At 44.7% G+C, this 24,283-nt stretch overlaps 2 protein-coding genes across 2 annotated transcripts in view; one reads left to right on the top strand and one right to left on the bottom strand.

The window, feature by feature from the left end:
* The window catches only part of LOC132380373 (zinc finger protein 239-like), a 91,959-nt gene that overhangs the window by 7,222 nt on the left and 60,454 nt on the right, over positions 1–24,283 (top strand). The gene's annotated exons all lie outside the window — the stretch shown is intronic.
* The window catches only part of LOC132380374 (zinc finger protein 721-like), a 77,345-nt gene continuing 58,820 nt past the window's right edge, over positions 5,759–24,283 (bottom strand). Inside the window, exon 3 of the mRNA XM_059949103.1 lies at positions 5,759–7,606. Coding sequence (XP_059805086.1) covers positions 6,395–7,606 — 1,212 coding nt within the window. The 3' untranslated portion in view covers positions 5,759–6,394. The remainder of the gene's footprint in view (positions 7,607–24,283) is intronic.

Raw genomic sequence — 24,283 nt, 5'->3', positions numbered from 1 at the left:
GTGCCCAAGCCCTACACTCTGCGCCCGGCTCACTCCGCTGCCCGCAAACCTTAATCTCTTACCTTACCTTGCCCGCAAACCTTAATCTGTAATCAGTTCTGGTTCATTGCACGGCATGTAACCCAGAATAGCTGGTCCTCTAGTGGGCTCATCCACAAGCTGCTCTAAAAAGCCATTGCATAGGTATTCTAGAAATTCCCCTTTCTGTAATCCAGCAGTAACCTGATTTTCCCAATCTACTTGCATTATGAAGGCCCCCATGACTATAGTAACATTGCATTGCATTTTCTATCTCGCGTTGTAATTTGTAGTCTATATCCTTATTACTGTTTTGAGGGGGGGGCTTTTTACCGTTGCAGTTCCTTCACACCATCCATAATAATTCAACACCTTCTAACCCCATGTCACCTCCTTCTAATTATTTAATTTGTTTTTTAACCAACAGAGCAATGCCATCCCTCTTACTTTTTGTCTGTCTATTCAATAATGTCCTTGGACATTAAACTCCCAACTATAATCTTTCATCCATGATTCAGTGATGCCTACAGCATTATATCTGCCAGTTTGCAACTGTGCTGCAAGTTCATCTACCTTATTCCGTATTCTGCACACATTCAGTCCTGTATTCACCCTTTTCGATTTTGTCTGCCTTTTACATTGCAACTCGTCCTGTTGTCTGCACTTTGTCCTACCATCAGCCTCTCCTGACATTGCCTCTGTTTGTAAACCAGCTACCTCATCTTCAGCACTATTATCCACCTTTCCTCTGATGCTTCTTGCATTGAAATAGAGGCAGCTCCAGACTTTAGTCACACCATGTTAAACCTTTTGATTCATAACTTTGAAGTCTTAGCAACATCTGCCTCCATAACCTCTTCACTAACAGTTTTGGCACTCTGGTTCCCATTCCCCTGCATCTCAAGTTTAACACCCACCATACAGAATTGTGAAGTCTTCCTGCTAGGATATTGGTCTCTCCCTAGTTCAGGTGTAAACCATCCCTTCTGTACAGGTCTCACCTTCCATGGAAGAGAGCCTCCCCCCCCCCCCCATACCAACTCTTTGGCCACATACCAAACTGTATAATCTTCCTAGTTCTAGCTTCACTAGCACGTGGCACAGGTAGCAATCCTGAGATTACAACCCTGGAGGTCCTGCCCTTTAATTTAGCATCTAATTCCTTAAACTTCCTTAACAGAACATGGTAACACATCACACCCATGTCACTGGTACCTAGATGGACTGCAACTTCTGGCTGTTCACCCTCCCAATCCTGAGGACTTGATACAAGATATCCTGGACCCTGGCACCTGGGAATCTCATTCTCACCCACAGAACCACCTGTCCATTCCCTGAACTAATGAATCCCCTCTTAACACAGTGTGCCTCTTCTTTCCCCTCCCCTTCACAGAGGCAGCCTCAGTGCCCACTGCATCTTTCCTCTGTAAAGTCAACCTCTCCAACAGTGATGTGCCTGTTGTTGAGGGGGAAGGCCACAGGGGGTGCTGTGCACTAGCTCCTTAATCCCTTTCCCCTTCCTGTCGCCCATTTTCTTGTGTTCTGCACCTTGGGTGTAACTACCTCTCTATATATATGTCCTACTTATCACCTCTCTCAGCCTCCCAAATGATCCGGAGTTCATTTAAACTTGTTCTTCTTCCTCTCCTCCCTCCATCTTCCACCCTGACTGCTAATCTCTTCCTGAAATGTTGGCTGTTTACTCTTTTCCAAAGCTACTGCCTGACCTGCTGAGTTCTTCTAGCATTTGCATTACTTGATTTCCAGAATCTGCAGATTTTCTCTTATCCTGTATTCATCTCCCTTTTTTGAGGGGGGGGGGGCTGGGACCCTCTGACATTTTATATGTTAGAGAACAAAGGTAGCAGGGTAATTTCTATAGTTACAATGTCCTCATAATGCTTCTTTTGAGGTACATGTAATTTCAAATGCCTGGATCTTCTCACCAACACACCCAAAATAAGTGTTAATTGCATGAAAACTGCAGTAATGGGGTGTCAATTGCACTCATGCATACTCAGATGAAGTAAACACAAAGTACACTGCAGATGCTGTGGTCAAAGCAACACATTCAACAGGCTAGAGCAGGGGTCGGCAACGTTTACCACTAAAAGAGCCAATATGGACCCATTTCCCACAGAAAAGAAAACACTGGGAGCCACAAAATGAAATAACACTGCATACAACGGGTTTTTTTTTGCCTTTATGCTATGTATAAACAAACTATAATGTGTTGCATTTTTGAAATTGATGAACTCCTGCAGAGAAAACGAAATTACATTTCTGCATGCAACAAAAACATTTTGAACTCCGAAAAAAAGACGTTGGGTTGAAGGTTACTACATAGGTAGCCCACCTTGGATCGAAGAATTAAAAGAATGCGCGCACTGGCGGGTGTCAGGCATTGGCAGTGGTGATGTATATTAATAGCGATAAAAAACACGTTGTAGCGGTGTAGCGCTACACGCAGCGCTAAAATAAAGACTGCAGTCAAAGGTAACTTTATTCGAACTAAACAGCCTTGCTTTAAAGCCTCCCTCAACCCGTCCCCGTGGGCGCGGATGCTCCAAAAGACACGTACTCACAAACCCCCGTAGGCTATCTCCCTTAGTCGGAACGGTGGCTAATTGTGAGCCGGTTCGGATGTGCCAGGAAACGGTGTCTCCGCAAAGTTTTCATATTGTACAAGATCACCATAATCTTCAAATTTCGAATTACATTTCAAAAGCTAACAAACCACGGGGAGCCGCATCACAGAGATCAAAGAGCCGCATGTGGCTCTGGAGCCGCAGGTTGCCGACCTCTGGGCTAGAGGAACTCAGCAGGTTGGGCAGCATCCGTGGAAATGAACAGTCAACGTCTCGGCACTCTTCATCAGGACTGAAGAGGGGTCCTATAAAGAAGGTGAAGGGAGGGTAGGAAGGAGAAGGCTGGTAGATGCCAGGTGAAAAACCAATAAGAGGAAAGATCAAGGGGTGGGGGAGGGGAAAGGCAGGAAAGTTGAAGAAGGGATGTAAGGGAAAAGCACTATGTGTAGTAGAAGGCAGAATCATGAGAGAGGTGATATATCAATGAAGTGGCTGTTTCTGGGTCTGCAATTTACTCTGAGTGCTGTTGTCTATGTCCTATTCATGCAATTTTCTGGTCCGAGATGTATTTTAAATTCAGTCTACAATCCATATTCAGATCTGAAGGTTGGTTGCTTAAGTTATTGTTGGCTATATACACTAATTCCAGAATATGCCCTAACAGTCCCTCCTCTTGGCAATACTGAACATAAAAATATTGTTTTTTCCTGGAAAGGCCAAACATAAAGGAGGATCTAATCAAATAGGTAGGCAGAGGGTGTGGTGTGGCTCTGCTGGTTTTAAAAAAATGGTATCAAATCATTAGAAAGATGTGACATAGGATCAGAAGATGGGTGAATCCTTGTGGGTTGAGTTGAGAAACCGCAAGGATAAAAGGACCCTGACTACAGTTATATACAGGCCTCCAAACAGAAACTGGGATGTGGACTGCGGTTTACAACGGGAAATATAAAAGATAGAACCATAGTACACTACAGCACAGAAAACAGGCTATTCGGCCCTTCTGGTCTTCACTGAAAATTATTCCGCTAGTCCCATTGACCTGCACCCAGTCCATAACCCTCCAGACCTCTTCCATCCGTACTTATTCTTAAAACTTAAGAGTGAGCCTCCATTTATCAAGTCAGATGGCAGCTCGTTCCACACTCCCACCACTCTTTGAGTGAAGAAGTTCCCCCTAAACCTTCCCCCTTTCACCATAAAGCCAGGTCCTCTTGTATTTATCTCTCCTAATGTGGAAAGAGCCTACTCGCATTTACTCTATCTATACCCCTCATAATTTTGTAAACCTCTATCAAATCCCCCCTCATTCTACTATGTTCCAAGTAATAACCTGTTGAATCTTTCCCTGTAACTCAATTACTGAAGACCCAGCTACATCCCAGTAAATCTTCTCTGCACTCTTTCAATCTTACTGATATCCTTCCTATAGTTTGGTGACCAGAACTGCACACAATACTCCAAATTTGGCCTCACCAATGTCTTAAACAACCTCACCATAACATCCCAACTCCTATACTCAATACTTTGATTTATGAATGCCAGGATGCCAAAAGCCTTCTTTACAACCCTGTCTACCTTGGCGCACTTTCAGGGAATTATGTATCTGAACTCCCAGATCCTTTTGTTCCTCCGCACTCCTCAGTGCCCTACCACTTACTGTGTATGTCCTACCTTGATTTGTCCTTCCAAAATGCAACACTTCACACTTGTCTGCATTAAAATCCATCTGCCATTTTCTGGCCCATTTTTTCAGTTGGTCCAGATCCTTCTGCAAGCTTTGAAAGCCTTCCTCGTTGTCCACAACGCCTCATCAGCAAACTTGCTGATCCAATTTACCACATTATCATCTAGATCATTGATATAGACAACAAACAACAATGGTCCCAGCACAGATCCCTGAGGCACACCACTAGTCACAGGCCTCCAGTCTGAGAAGCAATCATCCACTACCACTCTCTGTCTTCTCCCACACAGCCAACTTTGAATCCAGTTTACAATCTCTCCATGGATACCTAGTGCCAGAACCTTCTGAACTAACCTCCCATGTGGGACCTTGTCAAAGGCCTTACTAAAATCCATGTAGACAACATCCACAGCCTTTCCTTCATCTACTTTCTTGGTAACCGCCTTGAAAAACTCTACAAGATTTGTTAAACAGGATCTACCATACACAAAGCCATGCTGACTATCCTTAATCAGCCCTTGCTGTCCAAATACTTGTACAGCTGATCTTGCAGAACACCTTGCAGTAATTTACCTACTACTGATGTTAGGCTCACCGGCCTGTAATTACCTGGTTTACTTTAGGAGCCTTTTTTAAATAACAGAACAACATGAGCTACCCTCCAATCCTCCAGTACCGCACCCGTGGCTAAGGACATTTTAAATATTTCTGCCAGGGCCCCTGAAATTTCTACACTAGTCTCCCTCAAGGTCCGAGGAACTCATCATGTCAGGCCCAGGAGAGTTATCTACCTTTATTCGCTGTAAGGCAGCAAGCACCTCCTCCTCTTTAATCCCTGTATGTTCCATGACACTACTGCTTGTTTCCCTTCCTTCCATATATGCTATGCCAGTTTCCTGAGTAAATACTGATGCAAAAAAACTGCTTAAGATCTCCCCCGTCTCCTGAGGCTCCACACATAAGACGACCACTGATCTTCTAGGGGACAAATTTTGTCCCTTACTCTTAATATACTTACTTTTACTCTTAATATACTTGTAGAAACCCTTCGGGTTTACTTTCGCATTATCTGCCAAAGCAACCTCATGTCTTTTTGCCTTCCTGATTTCCTTCCTTAGTATTTTCTTACATTTTCTATACTCTTCAAGTACTTCATTTGTTCCTTGTTGCCTATACCTGCTATACACCTCTCTTTCTCTTAATCACATCGCCAATATGCCTTGAAAACCAAGGTTCCCTATGCCTTAAATCCTGGCAGGAACATGCAGACTCTGCAGTCTCAAAATTTTGCCTTTGAAGGCCTTCCACTTACTGAAAACATCCTTGCCAGAAAACAACTTACCCCAATCTACTCTTACTAGATCCTTTCTCATTTCCACAAAATTGGCAAAGATGTGTCAAAAGGGCAATGTTATGATAGCCATAGGAGATTTTTACATGCAATTGGATTGGAAAAATCAGGTTGGCAATGGATCTCAAGAGTGAATTTGTTCTATGCCTATGAGATGACTTTCTAGAGCAGTTTGTCATTGAGCATACGAGGGGATCAGCTATATTGGATCGGGTGTTATGCAATGACCTGGAGGCGATTAGGAAGCTTAAAATAAAGATCACTTAGGAGGCAGTGATCGCAATATGGTTGCATCACTTCAGTCCACAGAAAGACATACAGTAAATTCAAAGGGAAACTCTTCACCCACATTGTAGTGAATCTTTGTAATCCATCACTGCAGAGAGTGTGATCGATCAACAGCAAGGATGGATTTAAAAGGATAGTTGTGGAATAGAAAAAGTGGCAGGAACCAGGGGGACTGAGAGGACTTTTTCCTGTACACTGGGTGTGTGTTGTAAATTCACCAAGTAACCGAAACAGAGTTTAAAATAGAACTGATTTATTAGTCACAGATCCAGAATATTAAACTCAGGTCCCATTAAAGGTGAACAGCAGCAGAAGAAGCTCCTCCCATGCCCAGTGACCAGGGTGCAGAACTGGGTTTGAAGAACAGCAGCAATAATTGCAGATTTCGACACCAACAGTTACTTTGGAGCTTAATTCTGGATTCAGCAAATGTGGTGGTTAAATATCCATCATGCAGCTTATTTAAATTTTTTTCCTAGTGTGAAACCGGAAGTGCGCCAAAAGGTTGGATGCCTGACTGAATCTTTTCCCACAGTCTGAGCAAATGGACGGCCTCTCCCCAGTGTGAACTTGCCGGTGTCGCTGTAGGGTAGATGACTGAGTGAATCTCTTCCCACATTTAGAGCAGGAGAATGGCCTGTCCCCAGTGTGAACCCGCTGGTGAGTCTGTAGGCTGGATGTGTAAATGAATCCCTTCCCACAGTCTGAGCATGTGAATGGCCTCTCCCCAGTGTGAATTCGCTGATGAGCCTTCAGTTCAAATGACCGAGTAAACCCCTTCTCACAGTATGAGCAGGTAAATGGCCTCTCCCCAGTGTGAATTCGCTGATGTATCTTCAGTTCAGACGAGCAAGTAAACCCCTTCCCACAGTCTGAGCAGGTGAATGGCCATTCCCCAGTGTGAACTGGCTGGTGTGTCAGTAGGTCAGATGACTGACTGAACCCTTTCCCACAGTCTGAGCAGGTGAACGGCCACTCCCTAGTGTGAATTCGCTGATGTAAATTCAGTTCAAATGACAAAGTGAATCCCTTTCCACAGTGTGAGCAGGTGAATGGCCTCTCCCCAGCATGAACTCGTTGGTGTTTCCGTAGGTTGGATGACTGACTGAATCTTTTCCCACAGTCTGAGCAGGTGAATGGTCTCTCCCCAGTGTGAACTCGTTGGTGTGCCATTAGTTCAGATGACCGAGTAAATCCCTTCCCACAGTATGAGCAGGTAAATGGCCTCTCCCCAGTGTGAATTCGCTGATGTACCTTCAGTTCAGATGACTGAGTAAACCCCTTCCCACAGTCTGAACAGGTGTACGGCCTCTCCCCAGTGTGAATTCGCTGATGTACCTTCAGTTCAGATGACCAAGTAAACCCCTTCCCACAGTCTGAGCAGGTGAACAGCCACTCCCCAGTGTGAACATATTGGTGGCTCCGTAAGTATGATGACCAAGTGAATCCCTTCCCACAATCAGAGCATGAAAATGGCCTCACCCCAGTGTGAACTGACTGGTGAGTCAGTAGGCTGGATGACTGAGTGAATCCTTTCCCACAGTCTGAATAGATAAATGGCCTGTCCCCAGTGTGAACTCGTTGGTGTCTCCGTAGGTGGCATGAGTGGGTGAATCCCTTCCCACAATCAGAGCAGATAAATGGCATCTCCCCAGTGTGAACTCGCTGGTGTACCTTCAGTTCGGATAACCAAACAAACCTCAGAGTAGTCTGAGCAAGTAAGTGGCCTCTCCCCAGTGTGAATTTGCTGATATACCTTCAGTTCACATGACCGAGTGAATTTCTTCCTACAATCTCAGCAGGTGAGCAGCATTTTTCTGGTGTGAACCGACTGATATGTCTGTTGGCTGAATGAACGAGTGAATACCTTCCCATAGTCTGAGCAGGTGAATAGCATCTCCACAGGGTTGGCTCACTGTTGTGACTACAGAGGAGATGAGTGAGTGAATCCCTTCCCACAGTTCTCTATCAATTCTCTGTCAATTCATCAAGTCAGATGGCAGCCGTAGTGAATCCCTCACATAATCAATGCAGTTGAAGAACTGATCTCCAGTGAACAAACGCTGGTGTGTTCTCAGCACCCAGGTTCCAGTGAATTTCACAGAGTTACTACAGAAAACTTCATTTCAAAGACAAAGCGTGTTTCCAGCTGGGATGAGATACTTCTTCATTGCCAAGGATCAACAACTGACATATTGGTGTTATAAAGGAAATACCTGGTCACTCCTTAAATGTCTGGACAGAGGCAGCAAAACTGATGTGCTATTGTATTTGAGATTCCCATACACAAATGTTTTGCTGTTTCTAACCTGTAAAAAGATTTACAAAAGACATCAATGACAGCATTTCAGGAAATGTATGATCATGAACTTTGGTAGAAGAAGTAAAAGCATAGACTATTTTCTATATGGAGAGAAAATTCAAAGATCTGAGGTGCAAAGAGACTTGGGAGTCTTCATAGGATTTTCTAAAGGATAATTTGAAGCTTGAGGCAGTGGTGAGGAAGCTAAAGGCAATATTAGCATTCAATCTGAGAGGACTAAAATAAAAAAGAAAGTGATGTATTGAGGTCTGACTGGGAGTATTGTGAGCAGTTTTGGGCCCTTATCTTAAGAAAGGAGGTGCTGACACCGAAGAAGGTTCAAAGGAGGTTTACAAAAATGATTCTGGGATGGAAAGGCTTGTCATATGTGGAGTGTTTGATGGTTCTGGGTCTCTACGCACTTGAATTCAGAAGAATGAGAGGGAACCTTATTGAAACCTGACAAATGTTGCAAGGTCTTAGTACAATGGATGTTTCCTGTGGTGGGGCAGTCTAAGATCAGGGGACACAGCCTCAAAATAGAGGGATGTCCTTTTAGAATGGAGATGAGGAATTTCCTTAGCCAGAGAGTGGTGAATCTGCGTAGTTTATTGCCACAGGCAGTTGTGGAGGCCAAGTATTGGGATATTTAAGTCAGAGGTTAATGGATACTTTATCAATCAGGGCATGAGGGGACATGGGGAGAAGTCAGGAGATAAACCATGAAATTATAGGCTGGTGAGTCTGACATCCATTGTGGGAAGGCTATTGGAAGATATTTTTAGGGACTGGACATATAACTGTCTGCATAGACATGGCTTTGTTTGTGGTAGGTCATGTCTAACCAATCTTATAGCATTCTTTGAAGAAGTTGCCAGGAAAGTTGATGAAGCTTTCAATGAAAGTCAATGTTGTCTACATGAACATTAGTAAGACATTTGACAATGTCCTGCATGGGAGGCTGGTCAAGAAGCTTCAGTTGCTCGGCATTCAGGATAAGATTAGATGTTGGGTTTGTGGGAAAAGCCAGAGAAGGCAGTAGAGGTTTGCCTATTTGAATGGAGGCCCTTCACTAGTGATGTGCCGCAGGGATCGGTGCTGGGCCCTTTATCATCTATGTCAATAATCTGGATGATAATGTGGTTCACTGGATCAGCAAAGTTGCCGATGGCACCAAGATGAGGTTGTAGTGGATAGTGAGGAAGGCTATCATGGCTCTGCATCGGCTGAAAAATGGCAGATTGAATTTAATGCAGACAAGTGCAAATTTTTTGCACCAGCAGGACCAATTAAAGTAGTTCTTACACAAGGAGATAAGGTAATTAAGAAAGCTTTTGACAGATTGCCCTTCATAAATCAATGTATTGAGTGCAGGAGATGGGTTGTTATATTGAAGTTCTAAACATTGGTGAGGCCTAATTTGGTGTATAGTGTGCAGTTTTGATCACAGACCTACAGGAAAGATGTAAACAAAGTTGAAAAAGTACAGAGAAAATTTACAAGGATGTTGCCAGGTCAGGAGGACCTGAGTTATAAGGAAAGATTTAAGGTTATGACTGTATTTTTTAGAATATAGAAGATTGAGAGGAGATTTGAAAGAGGTGTGTAACACCCTGGTTCAGATTTTTACTGCAATGCTGTAGGTATTTCATTTTAGCAGTTCTGTAAGAGCAGACTGTTCTGCTTTCACCCTGTTTGGGTTTGATCTGAAATAAGCGGCTGTTTTTCAACTTGGGAATGTGGTGTCAGCCAATCGCGATGGTGGAATTGGAAGAGGTGCTGGAGTGCACTGAGTAGAGAAGTTTTTGTGAGGGAGACTGATTTAGGTCAAGGTCTCTTTTAGAAGAAGCTGTAAGAAGACAGGAGAGAAGATGATTGAGGATGCCATCACTGATGCACAAGGTGCTTGGTACAGGTGAATGTCTTCAAGGAGGAAGGACCAATACTCCTGTTGGAGACCTGTTTGTTCAAAATGGATTTCTAGCAACATTTGGAAGATGGTGTGGGCTTTCATGCAGACTTACGGTCCAGCATGTGAGTGACAGACAAGTTCAAGACGAGGTCCAACTTAAGTGCACATTTGACTGTTTAAGAATAATAGACCCTTTTTTCTTCCTTTCCTTTAATGACTGCTTAAGTTAACATTCTTAAGCATACTTCTTTATAATTGTGTGCAGTGTACGATCTGTTATGTATGCAGTGCAGATGTGTGATTGCTGGGGGGTAGTAATTTACACAGCATTCACACAAACCAGGGTCTGGGTGTGTGAGACATCCCAATCTCGGGTTTGGCAGGACCAAAGTTGTATATATCCTAGATGTATGAAGCCTGTGAAGGGTAGTTTCTCGCCTCAGAGTTCAGTGGCTGTTAGTGAGGGACTAACAAGCTGTATTTCCATAGATGCCCAATAAAAATGGGGTTTCAGGTGTACAAAATTATGAGGGTTTTTCCCACTCAAGGTGGCTGGGACTAAAACCAGAGGTCATATGTTAAGGGAGAAAGTTGAGAAGTTTAAGAGGAGCGTGAAAGGAAACTTCTTGCCTGAGGGGGTCACCAGTGTGTGGAAAGAACTACCAACGCAAATGGTGCATATGAGCTCAATTTCAAGGTTTAAGAGAAGTTTGGATAGGTACATGGATAGTAAGGGTATGGAGGGCTACGGTCCTGGGACAGGTTCATTGGAATAGGCAGTTTAAATTGCTTTGGCATGGACTAAATGGGCTGAAGGGCATGTTTCTGTGCTGTATTAGAAGGTACTTATAGTGCTGAGAGGGAAAATGGATCCACTATGGTGAAATGACAGAACTAACTCGATGGGCCAAATGGCCTCGTTTTTCCCCTCTACCCGATGACCTGATGAGATAATTTTCTCATTCTATGAGATCATTTTCTTTGCTGAACTGTGACATCACTGTTACAGAAAGATTCAACACGTTGGGGATGAGAAATATAGAAACGTAGAAAACCTACAGCGCAATACAGGCCCTTTGGCCCACAAAGCTGTGCTGAACATGTCCTTACCTTAGAACTACCTAGGCTTACCCACAGCCCACTATTTTTCTAAGCTCCATGTATCCATCCAGGAGTCTCTTAAAAGACCCTGTCATTTCCGCCTCCACCATTGCCGCCAGCAGCCCATTTCACGCACAAACCACTCTGCGTATTAAAAAATAAACAACTTACCCCTGACATCTCCTCTGTACCTACTTCCAAGCACCTTAAAACTATGCCCTCTCATGCTAGCCATTTCAGCCCTGGGAAAAAGCTTCTGACTATCCACATGATCAATGCCTCATTATCTTGTACACCTCTATCAGGTCACCTCTCATCCTCCATTGCTCCAAGGATGAAAGGCCGAGTTCACTCAACCTTTCCTCATAAGGCATGCTCCCCAATCCAGGTAATGTTCTTGTAAATCTCCTCTGTACCCTTTCTATGGTTTCCATGTCCTTCCTGTAGTGAGGCCAGAATTGAGCACAGTACTCCAAGTGGGGTCTGACCAGGGTCCTATATAGCTGCAACATTACCTCTTGGCTCTTAAATTCAATCCCACGATTGATAAAGGCCAATGCACCATTTGTCATCTTAACCACAGAGTCAACCTGCATAACAGTTTTGAATGTCCTATGGACTCGAACCTCAAGATCCCTCTGATCTTCCACACTGCCAAGAGATTTGCCATTAATGCTATATTCTGCCATCATATTTGACCTACCAAAATGAACCACCTCACACTTACCTAGGTTGAACTCTATCTGCCACTTCTCAGCCCAGGTTTGCATCCTATCAATGTCCCACTGTAACCTCTGACAGCCCTCCACACTATCCACAACACCCCCAATCTTTGCGTCATCAGCAAATTTACTAACCCATCCCTCCACTTCCTCATCCAGGTCATTTATAAAAATCACGAAGAGTAGAGGTCCCAGAACAGATCCCTGAGGCACACCACTGGTCACCGGCCTTCTAACTGGTCACTGGGCCAGCTCCTGGTCTAACCATTAAATTCTCTGACAGAATTCCTGTCTGTATCAACTGGGACATTTCTGTCCGTCTTCAATTTGTGACTTAGCTCAGTTTGATTCCTTCTGTTAGTATTAGTACATTAGTATGGGTAACCCTAGGTAATTTTTAAGCTAAGGACATGTTTGGCACAACTTTATGGACCAAAGGGCCTGTATTGTGCTGTAGGCTTTCTATGTTTCTATTATTCACTGTTCCCCCTATGCTGTGCAGCTGCACAGTAACTGAGGCTTTGTTGGTGTGCGGCTGGAATTCTCTTTTATCTCATGCTAATTTAAAGTGCTGTGCAGTTTTCAGGCTGTGTAAAAAGTTACTGCTCAGACCAATGATTGATCCATGCAGCTTTTTTTTTAAAAAAAGGAGGGATTATTCCAAGTTCTGGTCACGTCCCACAGTGCTACAAAGAGCATGTGATATTACATAGTTCATCCTGGAAATTGTCCAGTTACTCTGACCCTTCAACACAGGTGACTGACAGTTGTGAACTCACTAATGACAATGCCATGAATATGAAGGGCAGGGCAGTAGTCTTTCTCATCGGAGTGTGACACCTTTGTGATGTGAAAGCTACAGGTCAGTTGTTACCCAGGACAAAGATGTTTGATATTATTATGTACTCAAAGAGAATGGTACTAAACATGTCCTCATGGGTAAAAAGGTCTAAAGCAGCTGGAGATAGAATAAAGGAGATTTTCTCTAAGAACTAAAGCCAATGGAAGGATTTTGTTCTTTTTTTTCTCCTTGCAGCACTAATTCACATTTTCAGTGTCTGGAAGGATAAAGCAGTGGCTGAAAGGAACAAAATTGCCAAAAGCAACATTAAACATAAAAACATGTCAAGGAATTAATTTCCAAATTTAACATCTGCAGGAGGCAAAGAGTGGGAATAAAGGCAGCCTTTTCTGGTTGGCTGCCAGTCACTACTGGTTTTCCACAAGAGTCTGTGTTGAGACCAATTCTTTTTACATTACATCTCAATGATTTAGATAATGGAATTGATAGCTTTGTTGCAAAGTTTGCAGATATACAAAGATAGGTGAAGGGCCACGTAGTTTTAAGGAAATGGGGTGGCTACAGAAGGACTGACTCAACAGACTAGAAGAATGGCCAAAGAAGTAGCATATGGAATACAATGTTGGGAAGTGTACAGTCATGCACTTTGCTTGTAGAAATGAAACGATTGACTATTTTCTAACTGGGAAGAAAATACAAAAAGCTGATGGGCAAAGAGATCAAGACATGGCTTCACAATAGAGGGGTGTCCTTTTAGAACAGATGAGAAGGAATGAATGGATACGGGGGGGGGGGGGGGAGAGAAGACAGGAGATTGGAGCTGAGAGGAAAAATTCATCAGCCATGATGAAATGGTGGCGCAGACTCGACGGCCCAGATTCTGCTCTTACATTGTTAAGATCTTATGGAATGTCTTATCTTCATTAGAGATTCAGTTAGAACTATATATTTGTTCCGAGTTCTCAATCCATGGATTTAGAGATCTGGAGCTCGGCAGTGTCTGAGAGATCCAACTGCTCCCATTCCCTCCCCTGGACTGCCGGAAAGAATAATGCTGGTAATGACGCCCATAGGTGCCCCTTTACGCAGAAATCCAGCGAATGAGACACCCATCTACCCCAGCGATGCGCATACACTACGGAAATGGGGCTTGGGGACGGATCGTGGGGCAGACACAGAGGGAAAGGACCTGGTCTGTCCCCGGGTTCGGAGCTCACAGTAACTGTTCCTCAGTCGCGGCTCTGACACCGGTACCGATGAACCCCAGCCCAAAGACTCGCTCCTACCCACTGCCGATTCTCCAATCACAAACAAGAGAAGATCTGCAGATGCCAGTTCCGGTGAAGAGTCTCGGCCTGAAACGTCGACTCACTACTCCGTTCCACAGATGCCGCCCAACCTGCTAAGTTCCTCCAGCATTTTGTGTGCGTTGCCCATTCGCCGAGCCCTTTGTTCGCTGAATGTCTGTGCGCGATTTTCCGGAACACTGCGACCCTTACGTACGCGCATGGGCACAAGCTCTGGCATTCGGAATGAATGAGAGGAAATCTGCAGGTGCTGGAAATCACACAGGAACTCGGCAGCTCAGGCAGCACCAATGGAAAAGAAAAAATAGTCTACATTTCGGACCGAGACCCTTCATCAGAACTAACAAAGAAGGGGGGAAATGCAAGAATTTTAAAAAGGGGGGGAGGGAAGAGAAAGAAGCTAAGTGGAGCCAGGTGGGTGGGAAAGCAAGACCAGAGGAAAGAGGGAAGGAGGAGAGGACCTGGGGGAATAGGCAGGCGAGAAGTCAAAGCTCAGACTGGGGGATAGAGGAAGGAGTGTGGGATTTGTTTTGCGGAAGGAGAAATCAATATTCATGCCATCAGGTTGGAGGCTACCCAGACAGAATATAACGTGTTGTGGCCTCGTCTTGGCGCAAGAAGAGGCTGTGTGTTGATTTGTCGGAACATGAATGGGTATCGGAATTAAAATGCTTGGCCGCCGGGAAGTCCCGCTTATGGAGTATGGTACAGAGGTGCTCAATGCAGCGATCTCCTAATTCAGAATCAGGTTTATTTATCACCGGCATGTGACGTGAAATTTGTTAAGTTAGCAGCAGCAGTTCAATGCAATACATAATCTAGCAAAGAGAAAAAAAATAACAATAAATAAGACAAGTAAATCAATTATGTATATTGAATAGATTTTTTAAAACGCAAAAACAGAAATACTGTATATTTAAAAAAAACAGGTAGTGTCCAAAGATTCAATGTCTATTTACGAATCGGATGCCAGAGGCGAAGAAGCTGTTCCTGAATCACTGAGTGCGTGCCTTTAGGCTTCTGTACCTCCTGCCTGACAGTAACAGTGAGAAAAGGGCATGCCCTGGGTGCTAGGGGTCCTTAATAATGGACGCTGTCTTTTTGAGCCACCGCTCCCTAATGATAGAAGCATAGAAAACCTACGGCACTATAGAGGCTGTTTGGCCCACTAAGCCGAGCCAAACATGTCCTTACCTTAGAAATTACCCAGGGTTACCCATAGCCCTCTATTTTTCTAAGCTCCATGTACCTATCTAGGAGTCTCTTAAAAGACCCTCAAGTATCTGTCTCCACCACTGTTGCTGGCAGCCCATTCCAAGCACTCACCACTCTCTGTGTAAAAAAACTTACCCGACACCTCCTCTGTAGCTACTTCCTAGCACCTTAAAACTGTGGTCTCTCGTGCTAGCCATTTCAGCCCTGGAAAAAGCCTCTGACTTTCCACATGATGACCTGGGTGCTTTGTAGGCAAGTACCCAAGATGGAGCTGTCTAGATTTACAACCTTCTGCAGCTTCTTTTGGTCCTGTGCAGTACCTCTTCCATAGCAGACGGTGATGCAGCCTGTCAGAACGCTCTCCATGGTACAACTATAGAAATTTTCGAGTGTATTTGTTGACATGCCAAATCTCTTCAAGTTCCCAATGAAGTATAACCACTGTCTTGCCTTCTTTATAACTACATCGGTATGTTGGGACCAGGTTAGATCCTCAGATCTTGATACAGGAAGCTGCCCACTAACTCCACTTCTTATCCCTCTGAGGATTGGTATGTGTTCCATCATCCTAATGAAGAACAGGACCTCAAGGGTGGCGTTCTCAGGATTGCTGCCAGTACTACGTGATGGTAAGAATTGGTGGCAGTTGAATGCGTGACTGAGGAGTTGGTGCAGGGGGCAGGGTTTTAGATTTTTGGACCATTGGGATCTCTTCTGGGTAAGGTGGGACATGTACAGATTGGATGGGTTGCACCTGAATTCGAGGGGGAGCAATATCCTTGCTGGTAGGTTTGCTAGCATGGTTTGGGAGAGTTTAAACTAATTTGCAAGGGGGATGGGACCCAGAGCGATAGAACAGTGAAAGAAGTGCAAGGAGTAAAGCCAGATCTAAGATATAGAGAGGCTTTGAGGAAAGAGCAGCAGAATAAAGGATATTAAGGTATAAGGGCTAAAGTGTGTGTACTTCAATGCAAGAAGCATCAGGAACAAAGGTGATGAACTGAGAATTATGAAGTAGTGGCCATTACGGAGACTTGGCTGACACCAGGGCAGGAATGGATTCTCAATATTCCTGGATTTCAGTGCTTTAAAAGAGATAGAGAGGGGGGAAAAGGGGAGGAGGGGTGGAATTACTGGTCAGGAATACTATTACAGCTGCAGAAAGGGTGGGTAATGAGGCAGGATCCTCTTTTGAGTCCGTATGGGTAGAAGTCAGGAACAGGAAGGGAGCAGTTACTCTACTGGGGGTATTCTATAGGCCCCCTGGTAGCAGCAGAGATACCGAGGAGCAGATTGGGAGGCAGAATTTGGAAAGGTGCAAAAATAGCAGGGTTATTATCATGAGTGACTTTAACTTCCCTAATATTGATTGGCACTTGATTAGTTCCAAGGATTTAGATGGGGCAGAGTTTGTTAAGTGTGTCCAGGATGGAATCCTGTCACAGTATGTTGACAGGCCGACTAGGGGGAATGCCATACTAGATCTAGGATTAGGTGACGAACCGGGTCAGGTCACAGATCTGTCAGTGGTTGAGCATCTGGGGGACAGTGATCATCGCTCCCTGACCTTTAGCATTATCATGGAAAAGGATAGAATCAGAGAGGACAGGAAAATTTTTAATTCGGAAAGGGCAAATTATGAGACTGTAAGGCTAGAACTTGCGGGCGTGAATTGGGATGATGTTTTTGCAGGGAAATGTACTATGGACATGTGGTCGATGTTTAAGGATCTCTTGCAGGATGTTAGGGATAAATTTGTCCTGGTGAGGAAGATAAAGAATGGTAGGGTGAAGGAACCATGGGTGACAAGTGAAGTGGAAAATCTAGTCAGGTGGAAGAAGGCAGCATGCATTAGGTTTAGGAAGCAAGGATCAGATGGGTCTATTGAGGAATATAGGGTAGTAAAAAAGGAGATTAAGAATGAGAAGAGCAAGAAGGGGGCATGAGAAGGCCTTAGCGAGTAGGGTAAAGGAAAACCCTAAGGCATTCTTCAATTATGTGAAGAACAAAAGGATGACAGGAGTGAAGGTAGGACCGATTAGAGATAAAAGTAGGAAGATGTGCCTACAGGCTGTGGAAGTGAGCAAGGTCCTCAATGAATACTTCTCTTTGGTATTCATCACTGAGAGGGAATTTGATGACGGTGAGGACAATATGAGTGAGGTTGATGTTCTGGAACATGTTGATATTAAGGGAGAGGAGGTGTTGGAGTTGTTAAAATACATTAGGATGGATAAGTCCCCGGGGCCTGACGGAATATTCCCCAGGCTGCTCCATGAGGCATGGGAAGAGATTGCTGAACCTCTGGCTAGGATCTTTAAGTCCTCGTTGTCCACGGGAATGGTACCGGAGGATTGGAAGGAGGCGAATGTTGTCCCCTTGTTCAAAAAAGGTAGTAGGGATAGTCCAGGTAATTATAGACCAGTGAGCCTTGAGTCTGTGGTGGGAAAGCTGTTGGAAAAGATTTTTAGAGATAGGATCTATGGGCATTTAGAGAATCATGGTCTGATCAGGGACAGTCAGCATGGCTTTGTGAAGGGCAGATCGTGCCTAACAAGCCTGATAGAGTTCTTTGAGGAGGTGACCAAGCATATAGATGAGGGTAGTGCAGTGGATGTGATCTACATGGATTTTAGTAAGGCATTTGACAAGGTTCCACATGGTAGGCTTATACAGAAAGTCAAAAGGCATGGGATCCAGGGAAGTTTGGCCAGATAGATTCAGAATTGGCTGGCCTGCAGAAGGCAGAGGGTCGTGGTGGAGGGAGTACATTCAGATTGGAGGGTTGTGACTAGTGGTGCCCCACAAGGATCTGTTCTGGGACCTCTACTTTTTGTGATTTTTATTAACTACCTGGATGTGGGGGTAGAAGGGTGGGTTGGCAAGTTTGCAGATGACACAAAGGTTGGTGGTGTTGTAGATAGTGTAGGGGATTGTCAAAGATTGCAGAGAGACATTGATAGGATGCAGAAGTGGGCTGAGAAGTGGCAGATGGAGTTCAACCCGGAGAAATGTGAGGTGGTACACTTTGGAAGGCCAAACTCCAAGGCAGAGTACAAAGTAAATGGGAGGAGACTTGGTAGTGTGGAGGACCAGAGGGATCTGGGGGTACATGTCCACAGATCCCTGAAAGTTGCCTCACAGGTAGGGTAGTTAAGAAAGCTTATGGGGTGTTAGCTTTCATAAGTCAAAGGATAGAGTTTAAGAGACACGATGTAATGTTGCAGCTCTATAAAACTCAAGTTAGGCCACACTTGGAGTACTGTGTCCAGTTCCGGTTGCCTCAGTATAGGAAGGATGTGGAAGCATTAGAAGGGGTACAGAGGAGATTAACCAGGATGCTGCCTGGTTTAGAGAGCATGGATTATGATCAGAGATTAAGGGAGCTGGGGCTTTACTCTTTGGAGAGAAGGAGGATGAGAGGAGATATGAAAGAGGTGTACAAGATATTAAGAGGAATAGACAGAGTGGACAGCCAGCGCCTCTTCCCCAGGGCACCACTGCTCAGTACAAGAGGACATGGCTTTAAGGTAAGTGGAGGGAAGTTCAAGAGGGATATTAGAGGAAGGTTTTTCACTCAGAGAGTGGTTGGTGTGTGGAATGCACTGCCTGAGTCAGTGGTGGAGGCAGATACACTAGTGAAGTTTAAGAGACTACTAGACAGGTATATGGAGGAATTTAAGGTGGGGGGTTATATGGGAGGCAGGGTTTGAGGGTCGGCACAACATTGTGGGCCGAAGAGCCTGTAATGTGCTGTACTATTCTATGTTCTAATCTATAGCCCCAAGGAAAGCTCTCCCTTCATCTGAATCATGGTCTTCTTTGGCCTCCTGAAGGACTGTTTCTTGAGTGACACTAGCTTTTTAATGGCCAACTCTATTGCATTTGTAGCTTTTCACTTCTTTTGGACAGAGCTCTTTGACAGGGAACAGAGACTCGCCACATCTCCTGCGTTTGGACATTTTACCTGCTCTTTGTTTTGCATGTCTGTTTTATTTGAGCGGAGCTCTACTGTCATCTCTTTCCGTAGTCTTTCTGACTGCACCTTGTTTTCCTCAACATCATTGTTGTGCTTCAGATCTGCCTATGGCTAACAAACATTCTCACTCTGCCTGACCATAGTAATTAATTAATTTCTCTATGTAAGATTTGCCTTCAACAGAAGTCTCTCTGAGAGTTTGGTGTGTAGTATCCCAAGAACAATCTGGTCTCTAATAAGTTTATCTCTTATTCCTGAGAGCAGGTCCCATTCCTGAAAAGAACTGGTCAACGTGTAACTCCAGGTCAGGGTCTTCAAAAGAACCCTGAAAAGGGAAAAAAAGAGATATTAAAGATAGAAATAGAGCTGTTTCCAAAGATGCAAGCAAAGGAGTTGTCATTAGGTGCCATCATCCTAAGCTCCGCCCTCTGGAGTAGATACCTATGCCATTGGTGCCAATATGTACCAAGACTTTTGGCTGCTCATCCTCTTTCTTTAGAACGCTGTGAACCCCATCTGAAATGTCCCTGACACTGGCACCAGGGAGGCAACATACCATTTGGGAGTCTATTTCATGCCACAGAATCTGCTTTCTGCTCCTCTAATTATGGAATCCCCGATCACTACTGCACCCTCTTCTCCCTAATTCCCTGAGCCACAGAGCCAGATGGTGCCAGATAACTGGTTGCTATAGCTTCCCCTGGAGCGTCATTCCCCACAACAGTATCCATTATACTTAATATTGGAGGGTACAGCCACGGGGTATTCGGCACTGACAGAGTTGAGGCAGATCCCGGGCCTAAGAGCAAGTAAAGATCCCCAATTTGATTGATTTAAGCGCTGGGCCAAACGGAAAAGTTTATGTACAGGCTGAATCGAGGAAGGAACAGTTGATGTTTGGATGATTTAAGCACCAGGCCTGATTGAAAAGGTTGGGGTGTCAGGGCTGGAGGCGATGGACAGGTCAGTGTTTGGCTCACTGCTCCATGAGGTTTATTTGTCTCTGTGCTGAAAGGAGGCTGTGGCCTGCAAATGACAGGCTCCTAAATCACTTGCTGGATTCACGTCTGTGAACTCACTTTTGTGAACTTCAGTTATGAATGTTATTTGCTTACTGTTATTGTTTGTGAGATTTTTTTTCTCCACATTGGGTGTTTGACAGTTTTTTAAAAAAAAAATGGGTTCCATTTGGTTTCTTTGTTTTGTAGCTGGCTATAAGGAGACGAATCTCAAGGCTATACATACTTCAATAATAAATGTTCTTTGATCTTTGGTGGACTGCTCTGGAAGTCCAGATCACAAGGAATCCACGGATAACTGACTAATCTGTTAGTCAACTGGCTTGATGATGGAAAGCAGGTGTTCAAGTTGGAAGCTTATTTTTCTGACTGGAGACCTGTAACTAGCGTTGTGCCATGAAAATTGGAGCAGAACACATTATTGTTTGTTATCAATATCCGTGATTTGGATGAGAACCTATAGGGCAAGGTTAAAAAATTTGCAGATGACACTGGCATAGTGGCCAGTGAAAAAGGTTATCAAAAATTACAGGGCAATCTTGGTCAGCTGAGTACATAGGCTGAGGAATTGCAAGTGGAGTTTACTTCAGATAAGTCTGGGATGTTGCATTTTGAAAAGTCAAATTCAGATTGGACTTTCACAATAAATGGTAAGGCCTTGGGGTGTGTTGCAACAGAGGAATCTTGGAGTACACATGCATGGCTTACTGAAACAAGAGTCAAAGGTTGACAGGGTGGTAAAGAAGGCTTTTGGCACACTCACCTGCATAAATCAGGGCATTGAGTATAAAGGTTTGGAAGTTATAATGCAGTTGTTTAGGGCACTGGTGAAGCCACACTTGGACAATCATAAACACAGGAGATTCTGCAGATGCTGCAAATCCAGAGCAACACACACAAAATGTCGGACCTCAGCAGGTCAGGCAACATCTATGGAGGGGAATAAATGGTTGACGCTTTCAGTCATCAGGACTGGAAAGGAAGGGAGAAGAAGCCAGAACATGGATAATCAGATTTCAAATGTTGATACCCTGTCATTCATTGCCTCTCCCCCCACTTGCTCTGTTTCCCTACTCCTGGTCATAAGCTCTTACCCCCACCACTATCCAGAGCCCAAAACTCTGCCCTGTACTAACCCGTATCTGATTTCTAGCCCTGCTTCACTGAACATCCAGCTTCTGGTTTCCCATTCTGCTTTTAGACTTTGGAGGACAACGGTGTAGTTTAGCAGCACAGCAGTGTGGCACACAGACCTTTAGAAGCATAGAAAATGGCCATAGCTTTGAAAAGAGCAAGAAATAATAATAATGAGCAGGTGCGATAATAGTGTTTCCAAGATGGCGGCACGACGCAGCTTGCAGCGGCCACTCTGGAGCTGATTATCTGTTATTTGTGAAGTGGGGTGCCGTGCGCAATCATAATCGATTGAAAACAGACGTGGGAGCACGGAGGAACATCGGGAAATCTCCAGGAAGACCTTCTTCGTTGCTGCTGTGAGGTCCGGGACTCTGCTGGGAAGAACAGGCCCCCAGTCCTTGGGGTCATGTTGCCGATGGCCGTTGGCGGGGCCGTCTTAACACACTTGGCAGAGGATGGTGCTCGGAGAATCTGTGCTGGAGGGGATGTTCATCGGCTCGGAGGTTCGACGGACTCGGAGTCCGCTGCGGTCAGGTCGCTTTCGGTGTGTGCTGCGTCTGCGAGGTTGGGTTCGACGGAGCTTTCATTGTGTGTTGCGTCTGCGAGGCTAAGTTGTGCAGTGCTGTGGAAGTCCATAGCGGGGATATTCCCTTCTGCCGCCGATGTGGGATAGCGAGTCTGTCGGGACCCTGGGGACTTGTGGAAACTGGTGATTTCTTTTGAACTTATAGTCGTTTAACATCTTTGGACTATTTTTACCTTGCCCATGGTCTGTTTTTTAATCAATTACGCTATTGTTTGCACTGTTGTAACTATGTGGTTTTGTGCAGGTCTTGTAGCTTTAGTTTTTGGTCTTGTTTGTCTGGTGGATTTGGAGTTCCTTTCCGGGGAACGCGCTATGACGGTAGCGCGATATTAATACGCAGCAGCCTCTCCGGACCCTGGATTGGGGATTGCCAAACGTTATGTGGATTTTCTGGTGTAGTCTGTTTTGTCGTATGCTTTTGTGATATCATTCTGGAGGAACATTGTCTCATTTTTTAACTGCATTGCATTTGTGATTTCTAAATGACAATAAACGGAATCTGAAATAGGGTAGTTAACTAATAGTGTCATTTGTTCCTGATGCAGGGTTTAAAATTTATTAGTCACAGATCCAGAATATTAAACTCCAGTCCCATTACAAGTGAACATCAGCAGTAGAAACTCCTCCCATGCCCAATGATCAGGGTGCAGAACTGGGTTTGATGAACAGCAACGTTACTTGCAGAGTCCAACACCAACAGTAGTGATTTGTTACTGAAAGCAGTGGGAATTGAACCCTGATCTTAGCTGCCATGTTGTTAAGCATGGTGCTCTACATTACCAGATCTATCACCCCCTCAACCTCCCAAATGATCCAGAGTTCATCTAGTTTCAGCTTCAACTCCTTAACACAGATTGTTGGAAGCTGCAGCTGTAGGCTAGAGGTCTCCCTGCCTTTCCACATCTCACAAGTTGAACATTCCACTCTCCTGCCTAGCGTCACTAATAAGCAAATATAAGGATAAACTGTGGCAGGAAAAAAAAACTCTACCCGTGCTTTTTTTTGGCTTCTCTGACTGAAGCCTCTCCTCGTTGAAGCCTTAAAGAGCTAAAGTCTCTAACTCTGACAATTCACAAACACGAGAAAATCTGCAGATGCTGGAAATTCAAGCAACACACACAAAATGCTGGTGGAACACAACGGGCTAGGCAGCATCTGTAGGAAGAAGTACAGTCGATGTTTCAGGTTGAGACCATTCATCAGGACTAATGGAAAAAAGAGATAGTACGAGATTTGAAAGTGAGAGGGGGAGGGGGAGACCTGAAATTATAGGAGAAGACAGAAGGGGGAGGGATGAAGCTAAGAGCTGGGAAGTTGATTGGCAAAAGGGATACAAGGCTGGAGAAGGGGGAGTATCATAGAATGGAAGGCCTTGGAAGAAAGAAAGGGGGAGGGGAGCACCAGAGGAAGATGGAGAATAGGCAAAGAGTTATTGTGAGAGGGAAAGAGAGAAATAAATAAATAGCTAAGGGATGAGGTAAGAAGGGGACAAGGGGCATTAATGGAAGTTAGAGAAATCAATGTTCATGCCATCATATTGGAGGCTACCCAGATGGAATATAACTCCAACCTGAGTGTGGCTTCATCTCAACAGTAGAGGAGGCCATGGATTAACATATCGGAATGGGAATGGAACTTGGAATTAAAATGTATGGGCACTGGGAGATCCTGCTTCCTCTGGCGGACAGAGCGTAGGTGTTCAGCGAAATGGTCTCCCAGTCTGCGTCGGGTCTCACCAATATATAGAAGGCCACACCAGGAGCACTGGGCACAGTATATCACCACAGCTGATTCACAGGTGAAGTGTCTCCTCACCTGGAAGGACTGTCTGGGGCCCTGAATGGTGGTGAGGGAAGAAGTGTAAGGGCAGGGCAGTGTTCCGCTTACAAGGATAAGTGCTAGGAGGGAAGGGATGGGGGGGATGAATGGACAAGGGAGTCGTGTAGGGAGCGAGTCCTGCGTAAGGCAGAAAGTGGGGGTGAGGGAAAGATGTGCTTGTGGTGGGATCCCGTTGGAGATGGTGGAAGTTTCAGAGAATTATACTGTATGTTGGATATAGAGGTTGGTGGGGTGGTAGGTGAGGACAAGAGAAACCCTATCCCTAGTGGGGTGGCGGGAGGATGGGGTGAGAGCAGATGTGCGTGAAATGGGAGAGATGTGTTTGAGGGCAGAGTTGATGGTGGAGGAAGGGAAGCCACTTTCTTAAAAAAAGTAAGACATCTCCTTTGTCCTGCAATGAAAAGCCTCACTCTGAGAGCAGATGTGACGG

Source organism: Hypanus sabinus, chromosome 24, assembly GCF_030144855.1.
Source record: "Hypanus sabinus isolate sHypSab1 chromosome 24, sHypSab1.hap1, whole genome shotgun sequence".
Lineage (NCBI taxonomy): Eukaryota > Metazoa > Chordata > Chondrichthyes > Myliobatiformes > Dasyatidae > Hypanus > Hypanus sabinus.
This window is presented reverse-complemented; position numbering and strand designations above follow the sequence as displayed.